Genomic DNA, 13,477 nt, shown 5'->3' with positions numbered 1-13,477 from the left:
TTCTATTATCCAGGCTCTCTTGCTCCTTCCTCCAGTTTTCCTTGTGGTTGATCTCTCTAGTGCCCACCCCAACCTCTAGCACATTCCTCCCCATGGTCTGCGGTCCCTTCTCTGGGCAAAGGTTTGTGGATTATCTGTGCATTTCCATTATTCAGGATCTTTCCACATGCTCCTCGCAAATGAGCTGTGAGAACCCCTACCAATCCCTGTAGCCCCAGCCCCAGCCCAACGCTCTCCTCTTTCTGGACAGCGGGAAACCAAGACAGGGTTACGGTTGAAGAAGAACCAGAGGCATGGAGGAGCAGGGGCAGCAGGAATGTTGTATTTTAGAGGCTGGGTGGAAGGGCAGCATGTTGGTGGGCTTGGGTTTACCCCTCCCCTCAGTCATTCGATTCAGGATCCCACGCCCATTGGCTGAAGCCTGTCTGGGGCCTGGTCTTGCCCCAGCATGGGCTTCCCCCAGTTCATCCTATCAGGGACATGTGTGCCCAGAGACCGTCCCACCATGCCTCAGCCATAGCCCTGATGGACGTTTCATTTCTGGAAAGTTCCCCCTTCCTGATGCTCTGGCCAGTAGGTCTGCGGCCTGTAGGTCAGCAGAGAGGCGGGGGGAGGGGGGAGGGGAGGGGGGCAGATGGAGAAGTTCTTGGCACTTTTTCTGCAGTCCTGGATGCCAGTCTGACATGGGGAGAGGTTGGAGCAAAGGGAGGGGATGGAGAACTCAGCCTCCCTCACCCCCCTCTCCTGGCCACGCCTAGTTGTCCTGGATCTGGATCTTCACGAAGAGGGTGGCAGATGGGTACTGGTCTCCGTTCTTGGACAGCAGGTGGATGTGGCGGTAGCCTGTCCGGTGGAAAGGAGCCAGTCATTGGGAGTGGGGAAAGGGGGAAGATTATGGCTGCTCAAAGCAACCCAAAGAGCGCGCCCCCACAAGCTGGGCCCTGGAGGGAATACTTCTCCTGCCCTGCATTCCTGTCCCTACTCAACACCCGACCTGGAATACCCTCCCTGCTCTTCCTCTATTCTTTCCACTACATCAATCCCACTCCTTCTCTTCCATTCACTTGCTAGAGATATCACATAATAATAATAATATTTGTTAAGCACTTTCTATGTGCCAAACACTGTGCTAACCAAGGTAGATAAAATACAATCAGACTGATCAAAATCCCTGCCTCACTTGGGGCTCAGACTAAATAGGGAGAAAAGAGGTATTTAACCCCCATTTTACAGATCACCACGTGCCTCCCATTTGCTTCCACCACCATCGCCCCCCGCCCCAACCCTGGCCTTGCCGGATCCATCAATCTATCATATTTATGGCACCTTTACTGTGTGCAGAGCACTGTACTAAGTGCTTGGAAGAGCACGATATAACAGTTGTACCCGCTGCCGGCCCCACCCCGAGCCCGGGCTCACCCATTTTGAGGCTGGTGAAGGGGACAGTGCACTGGCCCACAAAGTCATTCTTGGACGAGATGTCGTAGTCATCCACCACGAAACGAACCAGGGCGAGCTCGGGGACTGTCACGTTGAACTGGAGGTCCCAGTTCCATTGGGGATTGAAGCCTAGGGGCGGGGTGGGGAGGGACGATGGGTGGGGGTCGAGCTTCCCCTTCCCTATCTCAGTTGATTGCCCCTCCCAGAGCCCCATAGACTGCCCCCTTGCCCTGCCCCGCACCGTTGTTCCCCACCATGGGGGTCTGCTGGCTGGTGCTGTCCTTGGGCGTCCCGAGCACCTCCACCGTCACCTTCGGGTCCACAATGGAGTTTTTGCTCTTGTTCACCTTAGGCAGCTGCTGTCCCGAGATCACCTGGCAGCCACAAGTGATGGGTCACTACTGCCTCCAGGCCGGCCATGCACCCCCTCCACAGGCAGAGACACTCAGTCTCCAGGCCTCCCACCAAATGGTCCTTCCTCTCAGGATCCAGCAAGGAGCGGGGAGGAAGGGGAAACGACATATCCTGGAACTCAAGCCCCGCCCCGCCTCCCCCGGTTTCAAATCCCCAGCATTGACTGCCCCTCTATCCCCCCCAGCACTGACCGTTCCCCCAAACTCCCAGCACTGACAGCTCCCAAACCCTCAGCATTGAAAATCTCACCACCAACACCCTCCAGTTCTGATAGCCACCCCCCCAAAGCCTCAGATCCCAGCACCAATCCCCCCAAACTGACCACCCCCCGACCAGCAAACCCCCAGTACTGAGAGCTCCTCTCCAATCCCTAGACCCCACCACCAACCCCCAGCACTGACAGCCTCCCATCAAACGCCCAGACTCCAGCACCAACCCTCCAGCACTGACACCCCCCACAAACGCCCTCCCCCCAGATTCCTGCACTGACTGCCCCTCCAGCTCCCAGCACTGACTCTCCCCTCCATCCCTGATCCTCGTCACTGAGAGTTCCCACCCCTGGCAAACCCCAGCCCTGACCCCTCTCTCCGTCCCCCTTCCCTTCCTCCCCTCGGACCCGGAGCTCACCAGGATGGAAAGCTTCTTGGGAGCCCACCAGGGGCCCTCCATGCTGGGGTCTCTGGGGTCGAAGCGGGACGCGGGGTCTCGCAGGAAGGCCGGCTTGAGGACGTAGCCGGAGAATCCATTGTCTTGAAACCGGCCCTGGTACACATCCATCTCTGAGCCCGGAGTCTGGAAATTCAGAGCCACTAAGGGGAGACAGGAGATAAGCGCAAAAGCAAGCTCCGGTCACTCACGCGGTGCCCGGCGGACTCTGCAGCGGGCGGGAGCTGGTTAGATTTAGTGAGCGGGGGCAGGCTGGAGGAGCAGGCGCTCCTCGCCTGGAGCTGCAGGCAGGGGTGAGATACCTTCTTGGGGGTTGGGGGCCTTGAGGGCCTGGGGAACCGACTCGTTAACCCCCCGCGGTGGAGCGCAAGAGCTGAGTTCATTATGGGCTGGGACTATATCTGCTAATTCTGCTGTATTGTAATAACAATAATTATGGCATTTTTTAAGCGCTTACTATGTGCCAAGTGTTGTTCTAAACGCTGGGGTAAATACAAATTAATCAGGTTGGACATAGTCCCTGTCCCACATGGGGCTCACGGTCTTAATCCCCATTTTAAAGATGAGGAAGCTGAGGTCCAGAGAAGTGAAGTGACTCGCCCAAGGTCATACGTGTCATACAGCAGACGTGTGGTGGAGTCGGAATTGGAACCCAGATCTTTCTGACTCCCAGTCCCGTGCTCTATTCACTAAGCCACGCTGTTTCCCAAGCATTTAGCACAGCGCTCTACACCTAGTAGTGCTTGGCACATGGAGTTTACCATAATTATTATCATTATCATAGTAAGCTCTCAATAAATACTACTGATTGAAGAGCTGTGGCTTCGTGGTTTCAAGCTGAGGCCTCCCCCTCCCCTGACCCTCCCCTTTCCCTCCTCCCTCCCTCTTCTCCCCTCCCTCTTCCTCCCCCCGCCCACCCCGCCCGCACCAATCTGACAGCCGACGTTCCACAGGCCGACGGGGCAATAGTTGGAAGAGTCGGTCCGCCGGCCGGCCGGGTAGATTCTACTCAGATACTTGGCGTTGTGGCGGATGAAACTGGTCCCTGGTAATGGAGATGTAAATTTTGTCCTCTTTGTTTTCTGCGCCTGCAAACCCAGGCTCTTCCCTTGCGCCCCCCGCCTCGCCCTGCCTCTCTCGTCTCTCCCCAGCACCTGCCCCGTCCCTGGGCGGTCCCGACCCTGCCTCCCGAGGTCCAGTCTGGGCCATCGGTTCCTCCCGTCGTGAGGTGGGAGAAGAGGGTACATGGCTGCGAGACAATCGATTAGACTGTAAACCCGTCATTGGGCAGGGATTGTGACTATCTGTTGCCGAATTGTACAGTCCAAGCGCATAGTACAGTGCTCTGCACATAGTAAGCGCTCAATAAATACTATTGAATGAAGGAATGAGACTTGGTGTGTGCATGCGACCACGCTCTGCCGCCCCCAACCCCCACCCCGCCCCAGGGGGTCAGGGGTCTCGGGGGAAGGGGCGCACCTTCTTCGTGCACCAGCCGCAGGGCCTTGTTCTCCGAGAGCGACGACATCTCGTAGAAGGGCCGGTCCCGCGCGGACCCTTCGAAACCCTCGAAGTGGACGCTCTTGCAGTAGGTGACCAGATCCGACAGCTCCTTGGCCAGCTTTAGCGATTCCTTCTGGCGGCGCGGGGAAACGGCGCCGGCTCAGCGGGAGATGGAGGCCTGACGAGCGCTCGCCTCCCGCCCCCGCTCCCCTGCAGGATTCCCCTCATCTTCCCAGCAGGATTTCCCCCCGGTCTCTCCTGCAGGTTTTCCTCCTGTCTCCCCTGCAGGATTCCCCCGTCTCTCCTACAGGATTCTCCCCAACTCCCCCTCAGGATTCCCCCCTATTTCCCCCACAGAATTCCCCCTGTCACTTCAGCAGGATTCCCCCGTCTCCTCTGCAGGATTCCTCCTGTCTCCTCTGCAAGATTCTCCTTTTTTCCCCGCCCCCGTCTCATATGCAGGAGTCCCCCTCCTCTCCTCCCCGGGAAAGCAGAGATACACAGGCAAAAGCCTATGTTGACCAACTCCCCCAGTCTCCCTGCTAAGCAAGACCCCATTGGACACTTCTACTTAGCTTCTGTCCAAACCACCTGAGGTAACCCCCTGTTTGGACACCATCTCTGTTCCTCACCACCAGTTGCACCTCTGTCAGTGTCCCAATAGCCCCCTCCTCCAGGAGGTCTCCCCAACGGACCTGCAATTCCTCGAGGGCAGGGACTGTCTCTTCCTCCCTCTGTTCCTCTCCCAATGCCTTGCACAATATGTGTATGTGCGTGTGTGTGGTGTGTGTGTGTGTACAAGTGTGCCTCGTCCCCATTAGATTGGCAGGTCAGGGACAGTGCCCCCCCACCCCCGCCCAAGTGCCCAGGCCATGCTGGGTTTGTCCCCTCTTCACCGAGTTCTTCTCTTTCAATTTGCTCTTCACAGATTCGTCTTCCATCTCAGCAGCTTCGTCCTCGTCTGAGACGTAGGCGGCATCGGTGCCCGCGGCCTCGGGGCCGTCCAGCAAACCATTCAGCTTCTTCCCTTTCAGCAGGATCTTCCCCTTCAGCTGCTGCAGGGAGGCGAAGGGCCCTGGTCGTCACGGTGGCAGCGGGGAGGGTCACTGGTAGTCATGGGGATGGGGAGGGAAGGCAGTGGGTCTTGGGAAGGGGGAGAGAGTCTATGCAGGGGTTGGGGGCGGGAGAGGGGGTACTCACCTCGGGAGATGGAAAGTTGTTGACCATCCCGTCGACTGGCGCCACCACCAGAAGATCCCCCAAGATTCTCTCCATGTGCCGGGCCAAGACTCGCTGCTGCTCCAGGCTGCAGTGATTCTCCAGGGACAGGATCACCGGATACGGGGAAGCCTGGGGTGGGGTTGGGGGGCGGGGGGAGCAGCCAAGATGGCAAGAGACAAATGGAGAGACAGGGACAGAACACGGAGACACAAAGAGACCATAGAAACATGGAACAGCATGGAGAGACCAGAGGCAGGGAGACAGTATAGAGAGACCACAGAGACAGGGAGACGATGCAGAGAGAGAGCAAAGAAAAAGGGAAACGACAAAGGCAGAGAGAGATGGCAGAGACAGGGAGAAATGGCAGAGATAGGGAGAAACAAAGGAGACATCCCAAAGGGAAAGGTAAAAAAGCAGAGCGATTGATAAACATCAGAGAGATGGGAGAGAAATGACACCTTCACAAGAGCATTACAACCTTATAACCTGCCACCTTGTCCCCCATCCCCAAAACTCCTCTCCCCACTCCCCTCACACCCCACAGAGACCTCAGTACTCCGGGCCCACCCCCACCTGCCCCAGGTGATCACCCCATCTGGGTTCCTCTCCAACCCTCCCAACCTTTGACCCGAAAGTCTAGTCCTTCAGCTCTGCTTTCTGCCCTCAACTACCTCAGCTCCCCATCCCTCCATTCCTTCCCACCCCTGCCACCAGGTCCCCTTTTCTCCTTTCCTTTCTTAACCTTTAGACTGTAAGCTTATTGTGGGCAGGAAACATATCTACCAACTCTTTTGTACTGTTGTACTGTCCTCTCCCAATTGCTGCTCTGCACACAGTAAATGCTCAATAAATACCCTCTCCCTGCCCTACAGCATTTATGCATATATCTTTAATTTTACTTATTTATATTGATGTCTGTTTTCCCCACTCTAGACTGTGAGCTCGTCGTGGGCAGGGATTATCACTCTTTATTACTGTAATGTACTTTCCCAAGAGCTTAGTACAGTGCTCTGCACATAGAAAGCGCTTACTAAATATGATTGAAAGAATTGAATGAATGAATACCCTTGACTGATTCCTGATTCCGTCCCAGGAGCTCCACCCTATCCCTGGCTCCCAGATCCATCCGAATCCTGATCCCCAGCCTTAGCCCAGACCCTCCCATCTCTTCAGGTGCTCACCCCGCCCCACCCCCACCTTGAAGGCATAGTTCTTGATGGCCTGGATGGCATCGCAGAAGAGGATCTTGGAGGTGAATGTGTAGCCGTGGTAGATGACAGGTTCGTTGCCGGAGCCGTCCCAGCAGTCCAGCTCCACGCAGCGGCAGCCCCGGGACAGAGCCCTGAGATATGGCAGTGGGAGATGGGTGGGGGTGGGTGGGGGTGGCACATTTAGGAGAGGTGGGGGACCCAGATTGAGGGGTAGTCAGAAGAGGCCAGCAAGAGGGAAGGGGCAGGGATGGTCAGGGAGGGCCACACAATCCGTTGACCAGGAAAGAAGCCAGAATCCAGTGACTGAGGCTCAAAGGACCCTGCAGTGGGAGAGACCAGATCTCAGGCCTGCTCCCTGTGGGGTGAGACTCGGGTGGGTTCAATTTTAGCCCAGCCTCACCGGTCAAAAGAGGGGCACCCTTGAACCAAATGATGCTCACTGTGGGCAGGGAATGTGTCTGTTATATTGTTGTATTGTACTCTCCCAAGTGCTTAGTACTGAGCGCTGCATACAGTAAGTGCTCCATAAATACGATGGACCGGCAGATTGACTGACTGAGAGGCGCTGATCCTGACCCTGGCCCTGCCAGCTTTCCTCACTCTCCCCTTGACTGGAGGATGGATGGATGGCTCCCGTGGGGCTGACGTTCTCCATCCCGAATATTTGGTGGCACTGCGACCCACCACCCACGACCCCACAATGCTCAGGCTGCCAGATAATAATAATGTTGGTATTTGTTAAGCACTTACTATGTGCAGAGCACTGTTCTAAGCGCTGAGGTAGATACAAGGTTGTCCCACGTGAGACTCATAGTCCTAATCCCATTTTACAGATGAGGTAACTGAGGCACCGAGAAGTTAGGTGACTTATCCAAAGTCACACAGCTGACAGCTGGCAGAGTCAGGATTCAAACCCATGACCTCTGACTCCCAAGACCTTGCTCTTTCCACTGAGCCATGCTGCTTCTCGATCTGGTAGGAATCGAGGAAAAAGTCTTCCCCCTCCGTGAGGGCAGTGACTCCCTGCAGGGTTGTGCTAAGGGGCTCTAGGGAGATTCTAAGGGCAGCATCGAGCGGCGAGGACAAGAGGGAGGAGAGGAAAGAAACAGGATGACCTGAACCCACAGTCTTGCCCCTGGAAGTGGACCCAGGGGAAAAGAAGGGCAGTGGGGAACTCCCGGGTCCATAAACTGAGCATGGAGCTCACACCTAGGTCAGGATCAGGACAGCAGCTGGGTGTGTGTGGGGTTCGATTTGTCCATGAGCCATCCCCTGCCATTCCCGCAGTGCCCAGATAATCAAGAGTGGACTATATGAGCTCGGAGGGAACGGCATGGCCTAGCAGATGAAGCACAAAACTGGGAATCAGTCACCCCTGGGTTCTAATTCCGGCTCCACCTCTTGTTTGCTGTGTGACCTACGGGAAATCATTTAATTATCTGTGCCTCGGTTCCCTTATCCAGTGAATAGAAACTGAGTTTGGAGTCAGAAGGACCTGGATTCTAATCCCAGTCCCGCCACTTGTTTGCTATGTGACCCAGGGCTGGTCAGTTAATTCACTATGGAGAAGCAGCGTGGCTCAGTGGAAAGAGCGCGGGCTTGGGAGTCAGAGGTCATGGGTTCTAATCCCGGCTCTGCCGCTAGTCAGCTGTGTGACCTTGGGCAAGTCACTTAACGTCTCTGTGCCTCAGTTCCCTCATCTGTCAAATGGGGATTAAAAAAAAACTGTGAGCCCCACGTGGGACAACCTGATCACCTTGTATCCCCCAGTGCTTAGAACAGTGCTTTGCACATAGTAAGCGCTTAACAAATACCACAATTATTATTATTATTATGCCTCGGTTCTCTCATTTATAAAATGCGGATTAAGATTGTGAGCCCCATGTGGGACATGGACTGTGTCCCACCTAACTTGTATCTGTCACAGTGCTTAACTTGACACATAGTAAGCTCCTAACAAATATCATAATAATGATTATAACAATGAGGTGGTAACCCAAAACACGGATCCTAAGTCCTCTTTGGAGAGGACGGTGCCGGAAGTGTCCTAGATCCCCCTCGTGCCACGATCCCTGGCCCCCGCCTGCCGGGGCCGTACCGGATGTAGGCCTCGGTGCTGCTGGGCCCGGTCAGCTGGTCTTCCATGAGGTAGGTGTTGTGCGAGGATGACACCAGGTAGTGGCAGAGAGGCTGGGTCATGTCTTGGTACACTTTCTTGTGGGCCAGGTTGAAGACGTTGCCGTCCGCGGAGAGCAGGTACATGAGGAACCCGTCCTTTGTCATTTCCTTCGCCTCCTTGGCTGGCAGGGAACCGCAGGGTCCGAGGGCTTGGACGGAGAACCCCAACCCAACCCCCTGCTCCCAAGACACCTGCGCCTACTTGGGCCCTGTGGATGCAGGCCCTCTCGGCCCCTCCAGGGCGTGCTGGGGGCCTCCACACACAGCAGCTCTCCATCGGCAATAACGGTGGATGAGGAAAATCCAGAGATCATGAAAAAACCACCCTCCTCACGGAAACCCAGTGTCCCACCTCCTGCGGAGACCCCAGAGGGGCTCAGGATTGGCTCCTCTAGTTCTCTCACCTGTAAAATGGCCTCTGGCCTGGAACGCCCTCTCCGACTCAAATTCCCCAGACAATCATTCTCCTCCTCTACCAAGTCCTACTGAAGTTACATCTGCTCAAGAGACCTTCCCAGACTAAGCCCCACTTTTGCTCATCTCCCACTCCCCTCCGCGTCACCCTGACTTGCTCTCTTTGCTCTTTCCCCCTCTCCCACCCCACAGCACTTATGTATATATCTGTAATTTTATTTATTTATATTGACATCTGTTTACTTGTACTGAAGTCTGTCTCCCCCTCGCAACACCCCCCACCCCCAGACTGTGAGCTTGTTGAGAGCAGGGATTGTGGGCAAGTCACTTCACTTCTGTGCCTCAGTTACCTCATCTGTAAAATGGGGATTAAGACTGTGAGCTCCATGTGGGACAACCTGATTCCCCTGTGTCTACCCCAGCGCTTAGAACAGTGCTCGGCACATAGTAAGCGCTTAACAAATACCAACATTATTATTATTATTATTGTCTCTATTTCTGTATTGTACTTTCCCAAGTGCTTAGTACAGTGCTCTGCACATAGTAAATGCTCAATAACTATGAATGAATGAATAAATAAGTAAAGGGACCCAATAATCCACACTCCAGATAATCAAAAGTGGGTCAAGCCTGTTTACCTCTGCCCCTCCTCCGGGGGGTTGATGGTAATGACCTCAGTGTCCCCCTCTCCACTACCCCCCGTCTCTGCCGCAGGGCTTTCTGGGGGGAGGAGGAAGCCCAGTTTCTGGCTGTGCCGAGGCCCAGTCTCCCCTCCTCACCTGTCTCGCTGGGCTCATATCGCTCGATGAGAGAGTGAGCCATCTTAGGGTCTGCGTCCTCCTTCTGCTCCAGCCTCAGGAACTGCACCAACCGGTCCACTGACAGAGTGTCGGCAGAGCCCGCGATGGACTGGAAGATTTCATCGATTTCTGGTCGCTTGGTCAGCATCTTGTAAAACTCCTCTATCTCGTTATCCTCCAGGGAGTCTGTGTTGGACTTGTCGCACTCCTAGGGGGAGGAATGGGGGAGGAGGGATTGTCTGTGCCAACGAAGGTCAGAGGCACCACAGGTAGAGCAGGGCAGGGCAGTGCAGGGGGAGGTGACTGGAGGGATGCAGAGCTGGGGAGAATGTTTCTGAGACCTATCTTCTGGGCCACGCAGAGTGAAGGGCAGCTGGACTGAATGCCCCCCCACACTAAACTGTAACTAGGTTGTGGGCAGGGAATGTGTCTGTTAATTGTTATGGTGTACTCTCCCAAGCACTTGGTACAGTTCTCTGCACACTGTAAGTGCTAAATATATACGACTGACCGGTTGACTGACTTCAGCTGCCACAGTGGAGGGGAAGGGCCACCAGAAGACACCTGACCATTGCTGAGACCCCAAAACTCTGACATCATGAATAATCCACATGGCAGGTGATCCAGAGACAAGGTTGGCCACAAGTCCAGTTTCAGGGAGAAATCAAGGTCTTTTCAACATCCTTTCTGGAGGTTGTGTGTTTCCTCTCTGAGACCCTAGAATCCTGGGATTGCAGAGGTCAGCCAGTCCAGTCCCCTGCTTCCACATGTCATTCCAATCTGGATTAGCTGGATGAGGGGAAAGGTCACACCAGACTGTGTCCAAGAGTGGTTTGGCTTTGGGGGTGGGATGGAAATGGGGGGCAGGAGGAAAGGGGAGGGGAGTGTGAGGGTCTCGGAGGGAAGCCAGGGGTTGGAAATGAGGCTTTTGGGAGGATTTAGAGAAGCAGTGTAGTCTAGCGGAAAGAACACAGGCCTGGAAGTCAGAGAAGCTGAGTTCTAATCCCAGCCCTGCTATCTGCATGTATTGTGATCTTAGGTAAATCATTTCACTTCTCTGTGACTCACTTACCTCATCTGTAAAGTGGGGGAAATCAGAGGAGCTGGATTCTAGTCCCAGCTCTGCTATCTGCATGTTTTGTGATCTTAGGTAAATCACTTAACTTCTCTGTGACTCAGTTACCTCATCTGTAAAGTGTGGGATTCGTGACCTGTTCTTCCTCATACTTAGATTGAGGAACAGGAACTCTGACTGGCCTGATTACCTTGTTTTAACCCCAGGGTTCAGTATAGTGTTTTGCACATGGTAAGCATTTAACAATCACCACAAAAAAGAAGAAATTTAGGAATCCAGGCTGTGAATCTGCGCAGGGGCAGGGGAATAAACTAGGTGATCTTTTAAGGCCTTGCCAATATTGGCAGATTCTAAAAGAGGTCAGGGCCCCCCAACCCAATCCCACCCCATCTCCCCCTCCACCCCACTGTCCTATTAATTACCCTTACCTTAAAGATCCACCTTGCATAGCTGTCATCCACCTGCACGTTAATCTCCTTCAGAAAGTTCTTGACCTCTTTGAAACTCATCTTATTGTCTTTGTTCTTGTCAGCTTTCCTCAGACAAGAGTGGATCCAACTGGTGTCATGGTTAAGGAAAAGACTCCAGGACCACTCCTCTCCCTCCCCTTCCTCTTTCTCTCTCTTGCCTCCCCTTCCCCTCTCTCTTTGCACAGCAACACTCTGCACCTGCCAAACTCCCATATCTTGGCCCCCTGCCTGGTTTCTCCCCCTGGCCTGACCCTGCCCCATGCCCCCAATCACGAAGGACTGGAGGGGGTGTCACTCTGAGCTGCAGCTGTCTTTTGCAAGTGACCCCAGGGACTGGACTCCCATGCTGGAGGCCTTCATGGCATAGGTTGATTAAGGCCCTGGAACTCCAGGCCCCAATGCATGGGCAGGCAGAGGAAATGCTGGCAGGAGTCCGGAGCCACTAAGATGCCCCAGGAAGCAGCAGGCTGGCTGGCCGGTTGGCTGAGGAGCAGGGGGCAGAGTCCTGTGCCTGGAAGCTGGGGAGCAGTCCCCCCTACCTCCCCGGACTCCCTGGGACAACTCTACCTTTTAAACAACTCTACCTGAGAAGTAGCATGGCCTAGTGGATAGAGCATGGGGCTGGGAGCCAGAAGGACCTGGGTTCTAATGCCGGATCCCCCACTTGTCTGCTGTGTGACCTTGGGTAAGTCACTTTGCTTCTCTGTGCCTCAGTTCCCTCATCTGTAAAATGGGAATTAAGACTGTGAGCCCTATGTAGGACAGGGACTATGTCCAATTCAATTACCATGTATCTACCCCAGGGCTTAATACAGTGCCACATAGTAAGCGCTTAACAAATACCATTTGAAAACAAAAAATCCACCCAGGAGAGAGCCTGGGTGGAACAGAGATCCTGGTCCTCTGAGGGGATCAAGGCCAACCCAGCCCAGGTCAGGGAACGAGAATGGGGTCGGGCTGTCCTTGAGCCCACTCCTCTTTTCTGGGACTCTCTGGGGTAGGGCCACGAGCCCTGACCCCCAGTGCTTGTCTGGCTTTGATTTCCTGATCTCTGATCTTCCTGCCCACTCAAGTTCCTGGGTTATCGTTTCTGGGAGGGCCTGTCTCCTAGGCAGACAGGGCGATAAGTCTTGTCGGACAGGATGGCAGAGTCCTCCTTCCTCTCAGCCTCCCTCTCCTATCACTGGCCTGCTCTCTGTCCCCAGGGTCTCAGCCACCTCTGGAGGCCTTGAGAGGGGAGGGCCCAGGCTGCCAGGGGAGGGGAGGAAAGGAGGAGGATGGGGAAAGAGGAGGCAGGAGGGAAAGAAATTTGAGGGAGGGAAGAGAAGGTAGAGTAGAGATGATGGAGAAGGAGGGTGGTGGATGGAAAAGCGGAAAGAGTAAGGAGGAGGTGGAAGGATGAGGAAAAGACTCCAGAACCACATGTGTCCATGGAAAGGGATCCTCTATGGAGGATAGGGATGGACCAAATGATGCCACTCTGTGGGTCCCACACTTGTTCCCAGAAGTGGACGGCCCTGAGGTCTGCATTAGTGGAGCTCAAATGAGAGTGGGGATCTGGAGGTGGAGGAGGGGAGAAGCAGTACAAGCGGGAAATTGACTCCCCCCCCACACCATCAAAGTGGGGCTGCAGTTCATAATGAAAAATCAGACACCTCCTTGGGGCCCAGGACGGGTCTACACTAGAGAACCAGGGGAGTAGTTTAGCCCTAAATGGGCAGTCGGGCAGGTAGTTTGACCATCTGAGACTCGAAGGACTCCTTTCCCTCCCCACTCAAACAATCCAGACTCCAAAGGTATTGATGCCTGCCTACTTGTTTTGTTTTGTTTTGTCTGTCTCCCCCTTCTAGACTGTGAGTCCGTTGTTGGGTAGGGTTTGTCTCTATCTGTTGCCAAATTGTACTTTCCAAGCACTTAGTACAGTGCTCTGCACACAGTAAGCGCTCAATAAATAATTAATAATTTCGCCCCTTCCAGACGAAATTGCACGGAGGCACAGAGTTTAGCGACTTGCCCAAAGTCACACAGCTGACAAGTGGCGGAGTCGGGATTAGAACACATGACCTCTGACTCCCAAGTCCGTGC

General features: G+C 54.5%; 1 protein-coding gene across 3 annotated transcripts in view; it reads right to left on the bottom strand.

Annotated features, from left to right (window-relative positions):
- Window positions 1–294: 294 nt before the first annotated feature.
- The window catches only part of PLCD1 (phospholipase C delta 1), a 32,748-nt gene continuing 19,565 nt past the window's right edge, over window positions 295–13,477 (bottom strand). For 2 of the 3 annotated variants that reach the window (XM_029078357.2, XM_029078355.2), the window contains exons 4-15: window positions 11,351–11,480; window positions 9,827–10,055; window positions 8,554–8,755; window positions 6,442–6,586; window positions 5,224–5,373; window positions 4,920–5,078; window positions 4,000–4,156; window positions 3,449–3,565; window positions 2,482–2,663; window positions 1,682–1,814; window positions 1,420–1,569; window positions 295–843 (exon numbers count right to left, since the gene is read on the bottom strand). In XM_029078357.2, the coding sequence (XP_028934190.1) occupies window positions 755–843; window positions 1,420–1,569; window positions 1,682–1,814; window positions 2,482–2,663; window positions 3,449–3,565; window positions 4,000–4,156; window positions 4,920–5,078; window positions 5,224–5,373; window positions 6,442–6,586; window positions 8,554–8,755; window positions 9,827–10,055; window positions 11,351–11,480 (1,843 nt within the window). In that variant the 3' untranslated portion in view covers window positions 295–754. The remainder of the gene's footprint in view (window positions 844–1,419; window positions 1,570–1,681; window positions 1,815–2,481; window positions 2,664–3,448; window positions 3,566–3,999; window positions 4,157–4,919; window positions 5,079–5,223; window positions 5,374–6,441; window positions 6,587–8,553; window positions 8,756–9,826; window positions 10,056–11,350; window positions 11,481–13,477) is intronic. The other variant, XM_029078356.2, reaches the window with a different exon arrangement.

This window comes from Ornithorhynchus anatinus, chromosome 13, assembly GCF_004115215.2.
Source record: "Ornithorhynchus anatinus isolate Pmale09 chromosome 13, mOrnAna1.pri.v4, whole genome shotgun sequence".
Classification (NCBI taxonomy): Eukaryota; Metazoa; Chordata; class Mammalia; order Monotremata; family Ornithorhynchidae; genus Ornithorhynchus; species Ornithorhynchus anatinus.
Note: the sequence above shows the minus strand (reverse complement) of the source record. Positions and strands in the feature narration are given on the sequence as shown.